This window comes from Filicampus tigris, chromosome 19 (genome assembly GCF_054856515.1).
Source record: "Filicampus tigris isolate MCC_2025a chromosome 19, RoL_Ftig_1.0, whole genome shotgun sequence".
Lineage (NCBI taxonomy): Eukaryota > Metazoa > Chordata > Actinopteri > Syngnathiformes > Syngnathidae > Filicampus > Filicampus tigris.
In genome coordinates this window covers 8949776-8967974 of record NC_141235.1, presented here as the reverse complement: position 1 = coordinate 8967974, position 18199 = coordinate 8949776, and the positions used below count along the sequence as shown (strand labels likewise).

At 40.6% G+C, this 18199-nt stretch overlaps 2 protein-coding genes across 5 annotated transcripts in view; both read left to right on the top strand.

The window, feature by feature from the left end:
• The first annotated feature begins 24 nt into the window (after positions 1 to 24).
• lmf1 (lipase maturation factor 1) lies at positions 25 to 3708 on the top strand. Its single transcript, XM_086015636.1, has 11 exons — positions 25 to 260; positions 649 to 958; positions 1086 to 1096; positions 1235 to 1383; positions 1452 to 1517; positions 1621 to 1788; positions 1983 to 2163; positions 2495 to 2648; positions 2853 to 3036; positions 3223 to 3335; positions 3516 to 3708. Exons 1-11 carry the CDS (start codon positions 44 to 46, stop codon positions 3700 to 3702), a joined length of 1740 nt encoding a protein of 579 aa, XP_085871762.1. The 5' UTR covers positions 25 to 43; the 3' UTR covers positions 3703 to 3708.
• Positions 3709 to 3949: 241 nt separating this feature from the next.
• Positions 3950 to 18199, top strand: part of rab26 (RAB26, member RAS oncogene family) — a 31438-nt gene continuing 17188 nt past the window's right edge. For 2 of the 4 annotated variants that reach the window (XM_086015622.1, XM_086015623.1), the window contains exons 1-6: positions 3950 to 4328; positions 5138 to 5337; positions 5855 to 5965; positions 13021 to 13062; positions 14121 to 14187; positions 16278 to 16330. In XM_086015622.1, coding sequence (XP_085871748.1) covers positions 3950 to 4328; positions 5138 to 5337; positions 5855 to 5965; positions 13021 to 13062; positions 14121 to 14187; positions 16278 to 16330 — 852 coding nt within the window. Of the gene's footprint in view, positions 4329 to 4756; positions 5338 to 5854; positions 5966 to 13020; positions 13063 to 14120; positions 14188 to 16277; positions 16331 to 18199 lie in introns of those variants that run through there. The other 2 variants (XM_086015626.1, XM_086015624.1) reach the window with 2 other exon arrangements.

Sequence of the window (18199 nt, the reverse complement as noted above, 5' to 3'; positions counted from 1 at the left end):
CCGCCTGTGTTTGATCACGTGACCGAGTGACGCAGCCGGCAACATGGCGACCTCCGGTGAGGAGCACAATTCGTCAGTGAGGAATAGACGCCTCAAAGGTGGCTTAACAGCAGACGCGAAGTTTACTGACAGCATCAGTAGAAAAGATGCGGCGAACAAAGTCGAAGGCACCAAGAAAGGAAAGAAGCTCCAGTCGTTACAAACGGGGACTTTCTGGCTCACTCGCATTGTGCTGCTGCGCTCCGTTGCCTTTATTTACTGTGAGTATGCTGTAATAAATGTAAATATATGAATCCGTTGTTTTCAGAACCCCAAACGTACTTAAAGTAGTATTTCTAGGTTCATAAACAGGGCATTAAAGACACATTTTACTAAATAAAACCATCGTTATGTCTCTTGAATGACACTATACGCACAAGTGATTGCCTTTAAGTCTTATACATCAATACAGTAATGTAGAAATGTCAAATTAATTTATTTAAGGCTGTTGTTGAGTCAAATGCCAGCATGATGTGCTGCTGTCCTTATTGTGTTTGAATTAACTGGCAATCTTTGCATAATAGTACAACAATACTTTTGGGCCATCACCAATTTAAAATAATTTGCTGATGCGTATGAAAGCAATTCTCCATTGTCTTTTTCCTCTAGTTGTGGCGTTCAGTGTCGCGTACAACCAGAATAAACAGCTGATTGGTGAAAACGGCTTGATGCCCTGCAAGAGCTACCTCAATGGTGTCAAGCGCTACGTTGGAGGAAAGATAGGCATGGCTGCTCTGGCCTACACACCCTCCATCCTCTGGTTCTTGGACTGGAGCAATATGGACACCAACCTAGATGGCATCGCCTTGTTGGGGATGGCCCTGTCTGGTTTTATTCTGGTGACGGGAATGGCCAATATGGTGATCATGGTGTCCTTGTGGGTGCTATACCACTCCTTAGTCAATGTGGGACAGCTGTGGTAAGTTTTTGATTAGCTCAAATTGCAAGGAGGACATAGTCATCGCAATATGTCTCCTTTAAATGGACATCTTCATGGACTTCATTGTGTCAACATTTGAACAATTTATTTTTTTATTCCTCTGCAGGTACTCCTTTGGTAAGTTTACTTGATTGGTAATTGATCTTTTGTTTTTTTTTCTTTTCCTGTAATTGATTGCTGTAATTGAACAAATACCCTTTTATTATTGTCATTACAAATTAGTAGCTACTATAAAGAGTCTCATTTTTCATCCAGGCTGGGAGAGTCAGCTGTTGGAAACGGGATTCCTGGCCATTTTCCTGTGCCCTGTGTGGACTCTGTCCCAAGTCCCCCGCCGCTGCCCCCCCTCCCTCATCTGCATCTGGACTTTCAGATGGCTTATCGTCCGCATCATGCTTGGAGCTGTGAGTGAAACTATCCTCCTAAATTTCATAGGATCTGATCAAAGATCAGGTGTGTGTTTGTATTTCAGGGCCTGATTAAAATCAGAGGGGACAAATGTTGGCGAGACCTCACCTGCATGGATTACCACTATGAGGTATATTGATTTTTTTTTTTCTCTGTGATGTATTAGAATAAATGAGTAAAATGGGATTGGCCACCCTCAAATATTTCCCTTCTGCCCGTCATTGTCATTTCAGACCCAGCCTGTTCCAAACCCCGTGTCTTACTACATGCATCGCTCCCCTTGGTGGTTCCATCGCTTCGAGACTATGTCCAACCACTTTATCGAGCTCATCGTCCCCTTCTTCACTTTCCTGGGCAGGCGAATGTGCATCGTCAATGGCGCCCTCCAGGTCCTATTTCAGGTAGACTATTTCAGAAACTAATACAACGCAAGAAATAATAATAATAATAATAAAAAGCAGTGTTTTTAGTTAGAGCTTACATCAATTTTAGTAAGCTGTTTTGTGTTTTCAAAGATGCATTGAGAAGTAAAAATAGTCCAAATGAATATAATTGTTGATCATTCCACATCTCTGCTGTGTCTTTCGGGCTCTAGATGGTTCTGATAGTGAGTGGGAACCTCAGTTTCCTCAACTGGTTGACTATTGTACCCAGTCTGGCCTGTTTTGATGACGCCTCACTGGGCTTCTTGTTCCGCTCCGGGAGTGGAGCCAAGAAAGCAGTTTTGAAGATTCAAGATGAGGATAAAAGTGGACGAACCCCTGAAGCCACTAAAGGTATTCATGCTGCTGTCATTTCCGCCGAGCCAAGGACACGGACCAATATGTTATCAGCATCCACAGTGTTTAAGTCACCGCAAACACGCAAGTCTCTGTGTTTATTTCCTGCTTGGCTGCTACGTTAGCACTTCCAAATATGGGCATGCTAGCACTGCGGCGCAACCCTTTCACACTGAGCGAGTGCAACGTGAAAAGTGCTTTAGAGAGTGTATTGAACATTCTTTATGGAAAATCCCACTGGGTGCAATTCTTTTTTCTTTTTTCCATTTCTCCAATCTTTATATGAACTTTTATTTTATCTTGCCTCTCATTTTTATGTGTGTATCAGGAATGCGGATTCGTCAGCTGGTCAATGTGTCTTTGGGCATTCTGATTGGCTGCCTGAGTGTTCCGGTGCTTCTGAACCTACTGAGTCCCAGACAGGTGATGAACACCTCCTTTGACCCACTGCGCATCGTCAACACCTACGGGGCCTTTGGCAGGTACATTCAGCGCTCATATTGTGGTTGTAATAATTTAAAAAAAATTCTATTTGAGGCCAAGTAGATTTCGGGGTGTTTAATTGTTGGTGCCATAGAGATGGCACAACAGAGCCCCCAAGCCTCAGCTATCAACTTTTAGACCTGTATCGTTTTCCCATCCAATCTTTTGTTCCCACTGCCTAATAACTCGATTCCCCTTTCCAGTATTACCAAGGAGCGCACTGAGGTGATTTTCCAGGGCACTCTGAGTGAGGATCCCAAAGACCCCGAGGCAGTCTGGGAAGAATACCAATTCCTTTGTAAGCCAGGAGATCTTTACCGACGGCCTTGTCTCATTTCTCCGTATCATTACCGCCTGGACTGGCTCATGTGGTTCGCGGCCTTCCAGGTGAGCCGCTCAACAGCAGAACCTCTCCGTGTGCATCCTTATGCGTTCACGCCTTCATTTAGGGTAGCCTTATTGTGTTAGGGTCACAAGGGTGAAATAACTCTGGTTTCACACTAGTCACTTTTTTTTTTTTTTATGAGAAAATAGTCTTTAAAAAAAAAACAACACTTTCCCGTTTTCACACAGACCTACGAGCAGAGTGAGTGGGTCATTCACATAGCAGGACGCCTGTTAGCTAACGATAGCGCTGTCCACTCGCTACTGGACCACAACCCCTTCCAGGACAGAGGTATCCCCAGGTAAGGTTCTATAGTTTGTGGGAGTCTGTTAAGTCATATTGTGTTATCTAACCTTTCATGTAGCTGAATGATCTAATAATAATAAATAAAAAAAAAAGGTCTATACAACAATAGTCTATGTTCAGGCAGTGCATAAACATGAAGTAAGACAAGTATTAACTCCTATTTTTTCTGTCTCAGGTGGGTTCGAGGGGAACATTTTCGATATAAGTTCAGCCAACCGGGCAGTGCCAGCGCAGCTGAGGGCAAGTGGTGGCTGAGAAAGCGCATCGGTGCCTACTTCCCTGCTGTGGACCTTGCAGCACTCAGGGGATACTTCCAGTCCAGGGACTGGCCTCACCCACATATACCCACACGGAAAAACTAAGGACATTGGAGACACTGACACGCAGAGGACTTAAAAGTGGTCAAAAGAGCTCTTCATCAGTTCTGTAAAGGAACATGTTTTGTTGGTGTATCAAAATACATTTGGGAACAACATAAGCCATATGCCATATAATCGTCATGGTATGTGTCGTTTTTTAAATATGATGATGCTTTTGAACGAATTGAAATGAGATTACATGTCACTTTTATATGCTTGTTTATTCACCTAAAATGACAATGTGATTTTAATGGTTTTTTTAAATCAAGAATATTACCATGTCAGGGATATGCATGTAAAGAATGAGGAATATATATATATATATATATATATATATATATATATATATATATATATATATATATATAAAAGAATTAAATCGCTTACAAATGCAGGTTTTTTTTTACTTGTAGTAACAACAAAATACCAGTGGATGGTGCTAAAGGATAGGAGTTGTCCTTTCCGAACGATAATGGATAAAAGTCTGGAACAAAATGTGCATAGAATGATGTTCGTGCGTCATATTTTACATTTTGTTCTTCGCCGTTTAGTCTTAACATTCTCTTTTCAGATGAGGGAGGGAACTTTGCGGCACCCTGACATATTTCACAAACATTTTCTTCCGACAGGTACGTTTATGGCAATGTAGTGCATAGCTCAGATAGTGTGTAAGCAACTGCAAAACATTCACTGTTCCAACATTGCTTTAATAAACCATCCCCATGGGACGCCGTTTAATTTCCTGGCTTGACTCCTGAAGCGGCCCACAATGCGTAACCATCCAATATTATGCGGATGGTGCAGCCTTCACTTTGCACGCTGTTGCAACTTGAAATTATGCGCTTTCTGTACTAAAATTGTGCCAAAAGCAAGCTGCTCCTTTAAATGGATAGTGTAATGCTGCACTGGAATCTTAAAATGGGGCACACACAGTCATGGAGCTAATTTCAGTTTTATGCACGAACAATGGCTGATGCAACTGTACTTTTTTTTTTTTTTTTTTTTTTTTTTTTTTACTTTTAATATCCTGTATTTAACCCTCGGTGGAGGTAATGCAATTTCCCCCCCTGGACTTTCCCTTTAAACCATCCAATCAGCAACAAGAGGGAAGAGAGAGAGGGAGAGAGAGAGAGAAAGAGAGCTGTTTACATTGGGAAGCGCATCCTGCAGTCAGTCTCTCTCAAGTATTGGTAATTGCTTGTTTATTTTTACATTGCGTCAAGTGATTTAAAACTAAACGTGGTTGGATTTTGGGGGGTTTCTTTTCTTTGTCACACGCGTCAACCGAAATGATTTGGACGCGGGGGTAAACTTAAGCGTCCTCCTTCCGACAGGCGCCACTTTCACCAACCTGCAAGTGAACCAGAAGGAGCACATTTCCATCCTTGGTTTTTAATTGGTTATTTTCCCCCGCCCCCACTTCACCACATGTTGTTAGCGCCGATTGTTACCAGAGCCATGTCCAGGAAGAAGACGTTAAAGGGCAAAGGCACTTCAAAGAGTCCCAAAGGGTCGCCGAGCGGTGGCGGCAGGTCAGGGAAAGGTCTGGCTGCAGGTGCGTCGCCGACTTCCGGACTGGTTTACCCCAGCAGACCGCCCATCAGCAGCAGCGGCGAGTTCTACGACATCGCCTTTAAGGTGAGCCACACCTGAACGCAACCATTGGCCTCATTATAGTCGCAGGTGTGTGCATGGCTACAACGTCGATCGGGCCAAAGTTTTCATATTGTCCGCTTTTGTTTATTTGTCGTTTATCCTAATTCCTCATGGAAACCAGTATAAATTTGCCCCAGATTCGGAGTGTTTGCTTATTTCAAATTAAAATCCACGGATTATCCGAAAATCGGGAAATTAGGAATACGTTATAGGAACGCTTGCAAGGACTAGACTGCACCAGTATGAACGGATTTTCCAGTGAGTCAGACAAACGTAGTCGACTACTGAGTGTAATTGTAGACCATCTGTTGTGGCAAGTTATTTTATTCATTTTGATTTTACAGCTCTTAATGGGTGTCGTTACATTTTGCAGATGGACATCTAATAAGAAAAGAAAGTCAAGTTTAGTGTTAAATCAACACTGCAATCTAACCCCGACGTGATATTGCGCTCAAAAATAGTTTCAAATATGAATGAGATAGTTTGTTCTGTGTCATAGGTGATGCTTGTGGGCGATTCAGGTGTTGGGAAGACCTGTTTGCTGGTCCGCTTCAAAGATGGAGCTTTTCTAGCTGGCAGCTTCATCTCGACTGTGGGCATTGACTTCAGGGTAAGTTCCATTAAACTCACTGCAGGACTGCACCAGTAACAACACTACACGTGAAAATTGAAGGCCAAGTTTGCCAATGCCTCTTTGTGATAACAGTTTGAAGAAGACATCTGCTTTCCAGATTAGTGGACGCCATTATTTTTAGTCGGTGTAATGTCCAACAAGAAATAAAAAAGTCAGTTTTAGATTTAAAACGGCGCATTGGATGCAAAATTGTGTACACGAACATAAGACCGAACTGAACAGACACGTGTGGGCTGTTTGTATCATGGAGTGACCGCACTCAGGCAGAATATGATGACGATGATGATGGCGAGGATGGTAGTGGTGGTGGTGGAAAATAATATCAGCCTTTCTCTGGCTTTCATGTCTCCCAGATGTTCTACTGGGAGGTTTTGAATAGAATTGCAGTCATGGTGACTGCATATTCAGACTTCAAGAGACTGTTATGATTATTTTTAACTGGATGTTTATGCTTGACTGTCCACTTTATTTCTAGCAGGCGAGCTTTTATTTATTTAAATTCATATGCAAATGATAATCCCTCAAGGGGAAATTCAACTCACACTTTGCTGTATTTTTTGTTGCAAGGGATGTACCTTTTCAGTGTGTGTGTGTGTTCATGCTCATTGAAAAAAAATACAAAAAAAAGGGGCAACAGAACTTATACTAAGAACATCATAAGGTAAGATCTTTATTATTCCCACAGTATGGGAATTTGCAGTAATACTCTTTCAACTGACTTATTTTGTCTACACATCTGTTCCCCCTCCTATGGTGTCAACTAAAAATAAGCCAAGCAAATGTGATGAGGCGTAAATGATCAAACACACTCATGCTCATAAGATTCCATGGGACAAGATCACCAGTACAGAATCTTATTTCTTCATGTCTTACATAACCCACATAATTCCTATGTTGTAGCTTGATTCTCTCAGTTGTAGGTTTTCAATGTACAGTATTACAATTTTTGGGGGCCCTGTTAGTAATCAGTGATGTAACGAGGCTGATTTTGTTTATTTCTGGTCTTGGGGCAAGTAACCATGACAACCCAGCAACACAATGAATATATGGCTGTATCATTCAGTAGATTTGGCTTATTTGGCAACAGATGGCTCGGTTTTTTGTTTTTTTTGCAAGATTCATGGTCAGAGGTCATCAGTTGAGGAACATGTTGCGGTGACGTCGCAGGCAGTCAGCGAGCCGTGACTAAAATTAGACCGTGTTGACAACCTCGGGGTGGGTTTGTTGCAAATATTCTTGGCAGTTTGGCCTAAAAGCCGCTTTGCTTGGCTTTGCAACTCTCTCAGTTCATCGCGCTCAGAACTGGAATAATTCCAATTCAATCACGGCTGCTGAAGGACGCCAAGCTGCTGTAGCGAGACAAGGTTCAAATTCTGATCCGTACTCTCGACATGTTTGAGATCAGACAAATATTTTTGCATACACCATGATGGATGCTTTAAACATAAATACAGGTGTTATCTCTTCCCTCACTTGTTAATGTTGATATAATATAAAACGCGGCTGGACTAGCCTGGGCTTTATAGGAATGAAATTTTAATTTTTTTTTTTTTTTTTTTTTTTTAACTTTCATGTGCAGGACTACCACGTGCTACGTTCAGGCACACTACCATAAAATTGTTATTGACGAACAGGTCATGGCAGCTAGGTCTTTTGTTTTATCTCCCCAATAAAGTGGCTTCATCTTGAAAAAAAATGTTAAAACTTTGGGTTCGACATTGAATGTGTATCAACATAATTCAAAAATGTTTGTTGAATTCCGTCTTATTAACGGACTTTTCATGCAACCTTGTTTACTAGCTAACAAACGCTACCTCTCACAATACTGCTCACCTTCATGCTCTCTCTCCCGCTTGGTGAAGTAATTCGCGTCATCAGTTTATTTTTCTTTCTCATTCAAGGAAAATGTGCAATTTCTTATCATAAATAAATCCAAACCTTACTGTGAACCTTCAAATTGCCACGGCCATTGCTGAAAAATGAAAAAAATGAACCTTTCAAGATGTTTGTGTGCGGGCGGTGCTGCAAAAGAAGTCAAAAGAATAGCGCTCCAATTTAAAGATAACAGCGTGACATCGAGGCGTAATCTGGCACACACACTGCTCAGAGATGACAGATGATTCTTTATGTATGTGTGTGTGCATGTGACTGTGCAAATGTGTGTGATGGACAGAATTTTCTCAACAGTTTTGATGAATTGAATTGAATACGTCTCAGTATGTTTGTGAGTGCAAAAATATACTCAACACTCTTAATTTGTCTGGACAAGTTCTTAGCACACGGTTTCTTGGAATTAACTATTTGTCTAAATAGTTGTTAACATTTTTATGATAGTACTGCAGCAGTAACCTTTACAGGCGGTGAGTTTAACCATGAGCTTGGAACAAAAATGTTAGCAAAATATTTCCTCTTTACATTGAGCACCACTGAAAATAGTTTTCCTTTGTGTTGAAGCTGTTTGTTTTTGTGATTTGCTCATCTTTGTGCTCTTAGGTAATCATCTGTTTTACATCGTGTATGTAGAAGACATGATCATAACTTCTCGAAATTAATATGTATTTTTTTTTGGGGGGGGGGGGTCAAAAAAATACAAATTAAAATCTGATATTGAGGGGCGGTTATACATAAGTGTACTTTCATTCCAATATGATATTTGAAGGGGAAGTCAACCCAAAAGTTTTTTCTCCACTCGTCTAAACACGGCATTCTGATTAATATTGCATTTGTGGAATATGAGTTAAGCAGAAAAATCCATTTTGTCACTTGGTGTCGACTGAAAATGACATCATAGTTGCTCAGGCAACAACCAATCACGGCTCACCTGTTTTCTGAAGCTGAGCCATGATTGGTCGTTATCTAAGCCCAGAGCAACTGTGATGTCATTTTCATTTGACAGCAAGTGACAAAATGGCCGCCCCAAGATGGCCAAAAACGGGTGGATTTAGACTAGTGGGGCTGCATAGAACATATTATTGTAAAGGAAATTTGGGGGTTGACTTCCCTGTCTATTTTCATAAATGCAAAATTGTGTGTAGTTTTTACATAATTTCTCCACAAAACTATAAGGACCGATTATGTTCCGCACATATGTTTTTATTGCCTGTGGGACTGCCAGTTTACTACCTTGTTTATCTCAGAGAGGCTTATACGTTCACTAACGTGTTCTGTGACCTCCTAACGCCCGACTCCCTTTCTCCGGCTCCACATTAATATCATTTTCGCTGCTCATCGAGAATCACGATAGAAGTGCATTTGTCCCGGGAATGGGTTGACGCAACGGACAATAAACAGCCGTAAATAAAACAATGTCTTCCCGATGTCATGTTTTGTATATGTTGGGTACGGCAAGAAATACGGGTATATTCCAAAGTAACGCCCCTCCCCCAAAATAAAACAGTCACACAACCTCAAAACCTTATTTGCCTCGAACTACGAGCTGTGTCAATCCTGCCGTCTTTACCAAACAATATCAACAAAATACTGCAATGTGCTGCAGTGCTCCCTAAGCACTGATGGAGCTTACGCACCATAGTGGAAAATGGAGAGAGAACTGCCAGAGCCTTGGCACAAATCCCCACAGTCCAGTAAGATTTATTGCGGCAACGGGGAATTGTGTTAGCCGTATTGTTCTGGTAATTCTTTTGTACCTCTTGAAATAATCGATGGCTTATAAGGGGCAGTTTGGGCTGCATGCTTAACAAAAACACCACAAATCCAACAATTAACATTTTGAGGGATTGCGTAGGTGTAAGTGCAATATACCATTGCTACCTTGACTGTATGAAATCTATTTTTCCACCATTGAAATTAATTGATCCGTTCAAGAGCCCTAAAAAACATTTTTTTGGTACTGCATCATACAAGAAAAAAAGACAAGAAATGAGCTGTTTTTAAAACAGCAAATGTTTAAAAATGTTGGAATGGATTTACAGTATGTGCACATGCATCTTTTTATGTTTTTCCTCAGCTGTTAATGACAGATAGTGAAGTGAGACTTGATGTTTCCACAAAGCTCATGGAGATGTAATGCATTGCCTTTATATTGTACACTGAAATACGTCAAATTAAATTTAATGACATATTTGACCGCCGTGCATCAGTGGCAGTCAAACAAATCATTAGTCAACAGCTCAAAACGTTTCATTTATTATGATATATGAGTTATTGGCACTTGGTTTAGTAAGCCTTTTTTTTTTTTTTTTTAAACGATCTGCTTCAGTCTCAGTGGCGTTGTGACTCCACTTTACATTTTAAAAACGTTTTAACAGTTAGTCATCCTTTAAAAACCTTGTTCAAGTAGATTCCTCCTTTTACCACCATGAAAAGTAAACTAGTCATACATAACTGTAACTATCTGAGTTCGTGGGTGCTACCTTTAACACACAAAGTTCTTTTACTAACTCCATTGCTAACCAAAACAGGTTTTATCTGCAAATGAGTTCCCTCTGCAGTATAAAATATATTCGTAAGGAATGTAAATGCCTATTTTCTTGACAGTTTTTTTCTACTCTTACACCAAATAGTCCTTTTCATTTTGTTTTAAACTCCAATTTGATGCAACACAAATATTCTAATAAGAGTTAATCCACCTCGTTTTTAGCCATCTCTGGGGGCGGCCATTTTGTCACTTCTGTCGACTGAAAATGACATCACAACTACCCACTGAATAGTTGTGATGTCATTTTCAGTCGACAGAAATGACAAAATGCCCCCCCCCCCCCGAGATGGCTAAAAACAGGTGGATTTTTTTGCTTCACTCATATTCCACAAACGCAATATGAATCAGAATGCCATGTTTCAACTAGTGGGCCTGCTGGGAACATATTCTTGAAAAAAATGTTTGGGTTGATTTCGACTTTAAAGAGTGTTGTGTAGTTAACAGAAAAAAAAAGCAGTGAAATGTGATTCTGAATACAAAAAGTTGACGATCTTGGGGATTTATATTGAAATCTTGCGGTTTATATAGATAGTACCTCCATAACCAAAGCAATATGATACTTATGAGACAATAAATGTTTGGACCTTTTATGCAGGAGAAGAGAGAAGCAAGGTTGAGGTTAAATACTTCACTTGAAGGATGGGCCTGCATGTAAATCAAAACGCAGAACAGAAACGGAAGCAGTGGTGGAGAAAGGAGAGCAAGGGTGACAAATCCAGGATTAGTCGGATTAGGGCAAGAAGCACAATGTGAGCTGTTGGCAGCCAACTTTATGGCTTTTTGCTTGATGCATAAAATGAATGATTCACTGCGATTTGAATGTGGCGACTATGGATTTTTCTTTTTGGACCAGACAAAAAGGAGTTGTGCCACTAATCAAAATCACTGACCCAGCGTGTGAATGTGGGTGACCAGGATTCTATCGGTTTTCTATTAAGCCTGTGGAGCCAGACTCTCCTGAGCTTGATAGCGGGGCTAAGTGGGTCGTGATGTTATAGAGTTTCAGTTGAACCCAAGGCCAATAAGAGGAAATTACTTTTTTCTTTTTTTTTTTCCTGAACTTTTGATCCCAGTAATAGCAAGAGTAGAAATCTGTCCCTCCCAAAGGACGGTCTACACTGGATTGTGCATCCCAAAGAATTGCTGAGGATTGCTTTTTTTTTTTTTTGCTTTAAAAAAAAAAAAAAAAAAAAAAAAAATGATGAAACAAAATCAATGTTGATTTTAGAATATTAATATTGCTTGGTAGCCTATTGCTATTGTTTTTTTTGTTGCTACTACCCAAACAAATGACACATATTTTGATTATTATAAAATCATTCAGTGTGCGTATTTTTTTTCTCCCCACGGATTCATCTGCCAGCATGCCAATGAGTTTTATGGTGGCCAAGGAAGAGTCCTTAGGACTCTCCCTGAGACCTACATCCTGAAATGTAAGAATTCAAAGCCACCACTATGTAAAATGCATGCCTTTTACCTTGACTTGATTTGTGAACCAATCTCTTTCTTTTTATGCCATTTTACAATGTACCGTGCAGGCTGTACATAAAATGTGCCAAAAAAGTAACGGACACTTTACACTATTCTCATTAAGGTGGAACTCTGTTTAATTTCAGTCGTAATCTCTCAATTCTGCTGTTGGCTCCCATCCCTGAAAACTACATTTTCAGCAATTTTTTTCCATCGTGATATGTTTTAAACTTGGGGGTGGGCCGGGGGAGGGGGCAATCCTTCTACCAACACCGACAGCAACAATCACAACTTCACCTGACAAAGCAGTCAGAGAACTCCCACAGGACTTAATCATAAGGCCTACAGAGACCCCCCAAGCGCCCGTCAGTCAGATGCCGAAATCTGCCGGAGCACAGAGCGTCGAGTATACAACTGACGTTTTTTTGTTTTTTTTTTACACCGCCTCCCGGCGCATCAAAATGCAAGACGTGCCCCAGAAGAAGTTTCTTAAATCTTCACTTCAAGGAAGTGAATTTCAAAGCAGCAGGATTATTACACTGTGGCGTAAAAGTTTTCCACTGTGACCCATTAAGGAAGTCCTGATGTATATTCACCGCTATCACTAAGCCACATTAGACAGGAGCGAGGCTGTCTTTTTATTGTTGCGAGGCCGCTGCTGCACGCCCATCCATTGCGTCCAACGACTTCATCACTCTGCAAATTGTTTGTGAACACGCTTTGCTTTGTATTTGTCAATGCAAAAGCACACATTGTGTGTCCAGATGAAATTGGAATGAGGTGCAGTCGCCTCGCAGAGGAGTTCAATGTTCAACTCGTTCACTGCCAGATATTTTCAGGCTCTGTTTTACCCTAACATTTGAAAAAAGTGAAAAAAAAAAATGGAAATAAGTTCCTGGTGTTGAATGGCTGGACTGTGAAAAGTGTCTTTTCAAATTTGTCAATGGCAGTGAATGAGTTAAATTGTTAAATGTGTGCTCAATTGGAAACTATCGATGTTTAATTATATGTACACATGCCTATATATATTTTTTTTTTATTCCAGTTGCCTTAAGTCACGTGGTGATTTGAAGGTAGAAAAACAGTCCTGATTTTTTTTTTTGTGCGCACGCGTGTGTTGCAGAATAAGGTGATGAGCATTGATGCTGTGAAGGTCAAACTGCAGGTAAGATAAAAACCCAATCTCCATTCAATTAAACTCTCTTTTCTCTATTTGGCCAAAGCTAAATGCGCTGCTGAGGTGTTTCCATTTGTTTGTGAGAGAAAGGTTTTATTTAAAATGTTGCCTGCCTGTTTTTTTCAGCGTGCATTGCTTCTACAAACCCCGGTAAAAAAAAAAAGAAAATCACAAAATCATCACCCCTGAAGCATGATCGTTTTTAGCTCATTCACTGCTAGACATTTTCAGACCCTCTTTTACCCTAATGTTTGAAAATAAATAGAACAAAAAAAATAAAGTTCCTGGGATTGAATGGCTGGACTGTGAAAAGACTAGTCAATACGTCAATGGGAGTGAAGGAGTTAATTTGGGAGAAAAATCGCAGATTTTCCACAAAACAAATTAGGGCTCAAAATGCCAACCGTTTGCTGTTAATGAAACACATAAAAAAAACCGTTTTTTATTTTAATTGTATTTATTTTTTTTAGGGCAAGTAGAAGAAAAAAAATGCATCTGTCAATTGCCTTTGAATGATCATCTCCCATCGGCAGTGATTCCATCATTTTTGCCAGTGTTTGTATACATCTTTGGTTGCGGTGTTGAAAAATCCTTGTGGCCACTTAATGAGGCGTTCGTCAAACTTTATCAATCAATGATCTTCTCTACCCGAGTGAAGACAGAAGAAGAAGAAAGGGAATAGTGGACTTTTCAGCAATGATCAAACGCGCCGGCGTTATCGGCAAGAGACGCAGACAGACTGATGATGAATTAGATGAAGTCTGACAGTTTTTCCACTTGGGTCGCCCAAATTCTCACTCAGTCTGTTCATCGGAATATTACAGCTCATATCTCGGGAGCTATTTCCAAGAAAATGACATTCGTTTTATTATGTTCGGCGGTGTTTGATAGCGCTACAAAAAGTGGGATGCTAATGTGGCATTGCACCTTAATAATCAACTTTTGGAGGGCTAAAAGAAATTCGGAAATAATTTTGAAAGCGCTTGACCTGCTCCTGCTAAATATGGAAGTACGCACGATGTTTTACTGTTGCTTTTCTTTGGTAGATTTGGGATACGGCCGGTCAGGAGCGATTCCGGAGTGTCACGCATGCGTACTACCGCGATGCTCATGGTAAGACTCCTGTTTTTACATTTGCATTTTCTTTAAACATGATGGGTCTCCGGTCAAAGACTTTCAACTGTTGCGATTGTGTCAGAGAAAAAAAAAAAAAAAAGTTGACCAAAAACATCTTTTTCAGTCACATTTGATTTAATGTTGCCTGTGCCCGCGTGGGGGTGGGCGTGTGTGTGTGCAAGCCTGTTGTCCATCGTTAAACTGATCTGTCAGTTCTCCCTGGCAGTTTGCCGGCGGATGTTTAACAAGGCAGCAGGGGAGCCTTGAGCTGCTCTTTGCAATCTCCAGTCTGTTACTGACTTTTCAAGCCAAAAGTTCATTCAGTCTGAAAGGCGAGACTTTGCAACCCAAACACGCCCGACGCCAAAACCGCCGATTCCCGTGAGATAGCCAAACGTTGGAAATGTGAAACCTCTCGAGTGAGAGAACCTTAAAGGATGTAATTTCTCATTCAGCCGCAGATATTAGAGGTCAAAGGTATGTTTACACAACAGATTTAAGGAGCGTTTGGCGTAGCTGGCCGCACATTTCCTTATCTTAGAAGGAACTGTTCTGAACTTTTGCTGGCGCTCGGACAGAGAATACATGATCCCATATTCTTTCAGAGTATACCAGAATATTACAATACTAAATCAGTTTAATTTGTTCAATTCCCAATTTAACGACGCAAACAAGCCCGCGCGGCGAGCTGGCTTGTTGCAGGCGAGCCCGCTGCGATCTGCCAAGCTCATTTGACGCCGAGGCTGTTGCCAAGTGCCAAGAGGTCCAGCTGTGTCCGAAACCAAACTGCTTTCCTGTCGCTCGCTGGAGCTGGCATTCTTCCATTTCCACAGCATGAAGCAAAACTGCTGATGTTGCAAAAAATATATATATGAAAAAGAAATGCATACTCAATGCGGAAAGTCAAGTCATTTGTCGGACCAGACCGGGAAAAATATGAGAGAGAAAATATGAGACTTTTTTTTTTTTTTTTTTTTTAAATTCTGGAATGAAAACAACCCTTTCCATACAAAATATTATGAAATATACATCCATGTAAATTTTCAAATTAACCCAAGGCTCATTGATGACTTCAACTTCAATGTTGTTGAGTGTGAGGAATTGTCATTGCCAGTTGCATATAATCACTTCAGCATAATTGCACAGTAAAAACAAGTAATGGTCCATTTAAATTTATGCAAATGAGGATGGGCCTACCCTATAAACTTGACAATGACCAAGCGCTGATTCATCCACGTGTTTTCTGGACTGTTTATCCCGTCGTGTAGAGGGGGAGCTGGAGCCTGTCCCTCGCACCGTTGGAGGTGCCCTTGAGAGTTAAACATCGATTAGTCGATTTAAAAAAAAAAACAAAACATTTTTTAAATGCACATCCATACTTCAGCCACATCAGTTGGCTTCAATGACCTTGTTTGCCGCTTCCCGCGGCAGCTCCAAATATCGTCAACGACTTTTTAATATATTTGAAAAATGAAGCACTCCGGTGTATTTAAGGCTCAGGTCAATTGGTCCAATCGCTGTTTACTTTTCATGGGAAGAAGAGGGCTCAAGGTCAGCCCCGTGATTTAATGATGAAGATGACGGACGGCAACTGTCGTTTATGAATCGCAGCCCCCCCCCCCCCCCCTTGTGCCCATCGACAGTCTACTTCTTGGCAACAGATTGCACAGTGTCATCATCAACATACTCTACGTGAATGCAAAGTAAATCTGGTGTAACGCAAATAGCGAATGAACGAAGTGATGCGAAATGTTAAGTAGAAGCGAAAAAGGCACGAAAGGCAGTTGAGGGAGAGACGCCGTGCGCGCAATTGCTCTGACTAATTCCTCCAGACGAAGGCTGATCCAGCAGAGAAAATGACTTGCGTTTGTAGGTGTAGCGATTGCATGTTTGACAGAGCATTATTATAAACTTGCCGGGCTTTGTGTTGCTTGAAGTGTTCCTGCGTAGCAGCACGGCGCATTTGTCGCCACATAATTGTACTGAGGTGTGTTTATGTTCCGTTCGAGTGAAAGCTCAGCACTTTTGTCCGTCTGCCGTGGAAGCTCTTTTCAAAGTTGCTGCACTTGTTGTTTTTGTCTTGACAGCGCTCCTGCTTCTCTACGACGTCACTAACAAAGCGTCGTTTGATAACATCCGGGTAAGAAAGGAAGATTTTGATTCCAGTCATGTTGTGAATGATCGATTCATAAGATCACACAGGAATGTTTTTGACATTTATTGATGTCTTGAATGTCTATTCCAAAAACGGTTTATTCTGACCTTCCTTCCTATACAACATTTGTTATATATTCGATACATATTTTATTTTAAATTACAATATTTCTATAAACTCCTTTTCTGACCTTTCATGTTTGGTGTACACTGTGCAAGAGAATATATTACAAATGGTTCATTTATGCAAAAATGTGTGTCTTTTAGTAGTTTTGTAAGCCAATGTGGAAACAAATGATGATACATGTATATTAGAGCTAATTTCCCTCAAAATGGACCCTTCCCTTTGTAGTCGGGACTGCAATTTTCCCTCTCCTGCCCCATTTAGTGCCACTCCCCTCATCCCTTTTGGATAATCAGTCATGATCAGTTCATTCTGTCAATATATATTTAGATATTCAGATGTTTTTGTTTTTTTTATTTTTTGCGGGAAGTTTACAGCAATAGTATAGACTACTAAAGTAATCTGGGGTTGCCTTGGCAACAGCAGGGATATTATCTCCATTATGACAAACATACAATCTTTAATTTCCCCCACATGACTAACAACGTCTATTTTATTGTATTATATCTGATGAACCTTAAAATAATGTTTTGACATTGTCTATCAACGTAAAGTCAACCACTGTTAACTAAAAATAGAAAACGCCGTCTGAAAAGGATTCAGGTAGTAGATGGAGCTAACCTAACACGTATCACTTTTTCACATTCTTAATTGCCACCGAAGTGTAAAAAGAATTTCCCCACTGTTAAAAAAAAAAAAAAAGAAAATCTTTAAGATGTGACAACACATGTGATGATCTCATTTGCATAACGTTTCTTTTTTTTTTTTTTTTTTTTACTCTCAATTCCTTTTTACCAACATCCCCACATTCAGGGTGTTTTTCTTGTCGTCCTCTTTTCCCATAATAAACACTGTTAAAGTTCTTATCGGTGTTCCGAATGAGGCCTGGCGAAGCACAGATGTGTTATTCATGTAAATGTTCCACATCGGCTCCGCTCCATAATTGCATGCTGCAGTCCAGGCTAATGCAGCCCACTATGTCGGTACAATCTCCCACTGTGTGAATCCATTAGCGGCTCGGTCTCGGGGCGAAGTCCGCCGAGTATTTGGAGGGAAATAGAGAATCAGCATTCAGTGATTTTTTTCTAACTCAACAGCTCTCATTGTCATTAGTCAACGAAGTGGGCCGCTTTTATTCAGCAGCTTTTCTGCTTTCAGTCTAATCGATCACATAAATGATGTTGAACTTGAAGCTAACTAGGGCCACGTGCTCCCAGAAAGCATGTGTTCGAATTCCATTTCAAAGCGGCTGTCCAAAACCTGAAACAAAGCAAAAAAAAAAAAAAAAAATCCATTGTTTTACTGGCTGCTACTGTACCGTGATGTACAACAGGATGTGGCGAACACTTCCAGCAATATTACAGACTGTTAAAGTCGTCTGTTGTCACCGTGGTAACGACACTGCCATTCATTTCCTAAAGATGTAAAGACGGTAGATGAACAAAAAGTAACTGTTTGGATCGATTTGTGAAAGGAAGTTAGAAAAGATCATTTTTCACGTGATCAAATTGCATGGATTTTTTTTCTTTTTTTTTTTTTTTTTTTGATCGGCCCATGATTAAAATGAACCGTAATACCAACGATGGCACATCCAATCAATCTACGGGTGATTAGACTGCACAGGGTGCACGTTTAAATTTTTTTTCCATGCTAGCGCTCCAATTTCTCACACAATTTTCCGATTGCTTATTCACCGTGCGAGCCTTGACTGCATCCGCGATTGAGCTTCTT

Excerpts from the sequence above, each read along its gene's own strand:
- lmf1 (XM_086015636.1), top strand. The coding sequence starts at position 44 with ATGGCGACCTCCGGTGAGGAGCACAATTCGTCAGTGAGGAATAGACGC. Across the intron at positions 1,789-1,982 it reads CCCTCCAGGTCCTATTTCAG|ATGGTTCTGATAGTGAGTGG; the intron begins GTAGACTATTTC and ends TTCGGGCTCTAG. Across the intron at positions 3,037-3,222 it reads TGTGGTTCGCGGCCTTCCAG|ACCTACGAGCAGAGTGAGTG; the intron begins GTGAGCCGCTCA and ends GTTTTCACACAG.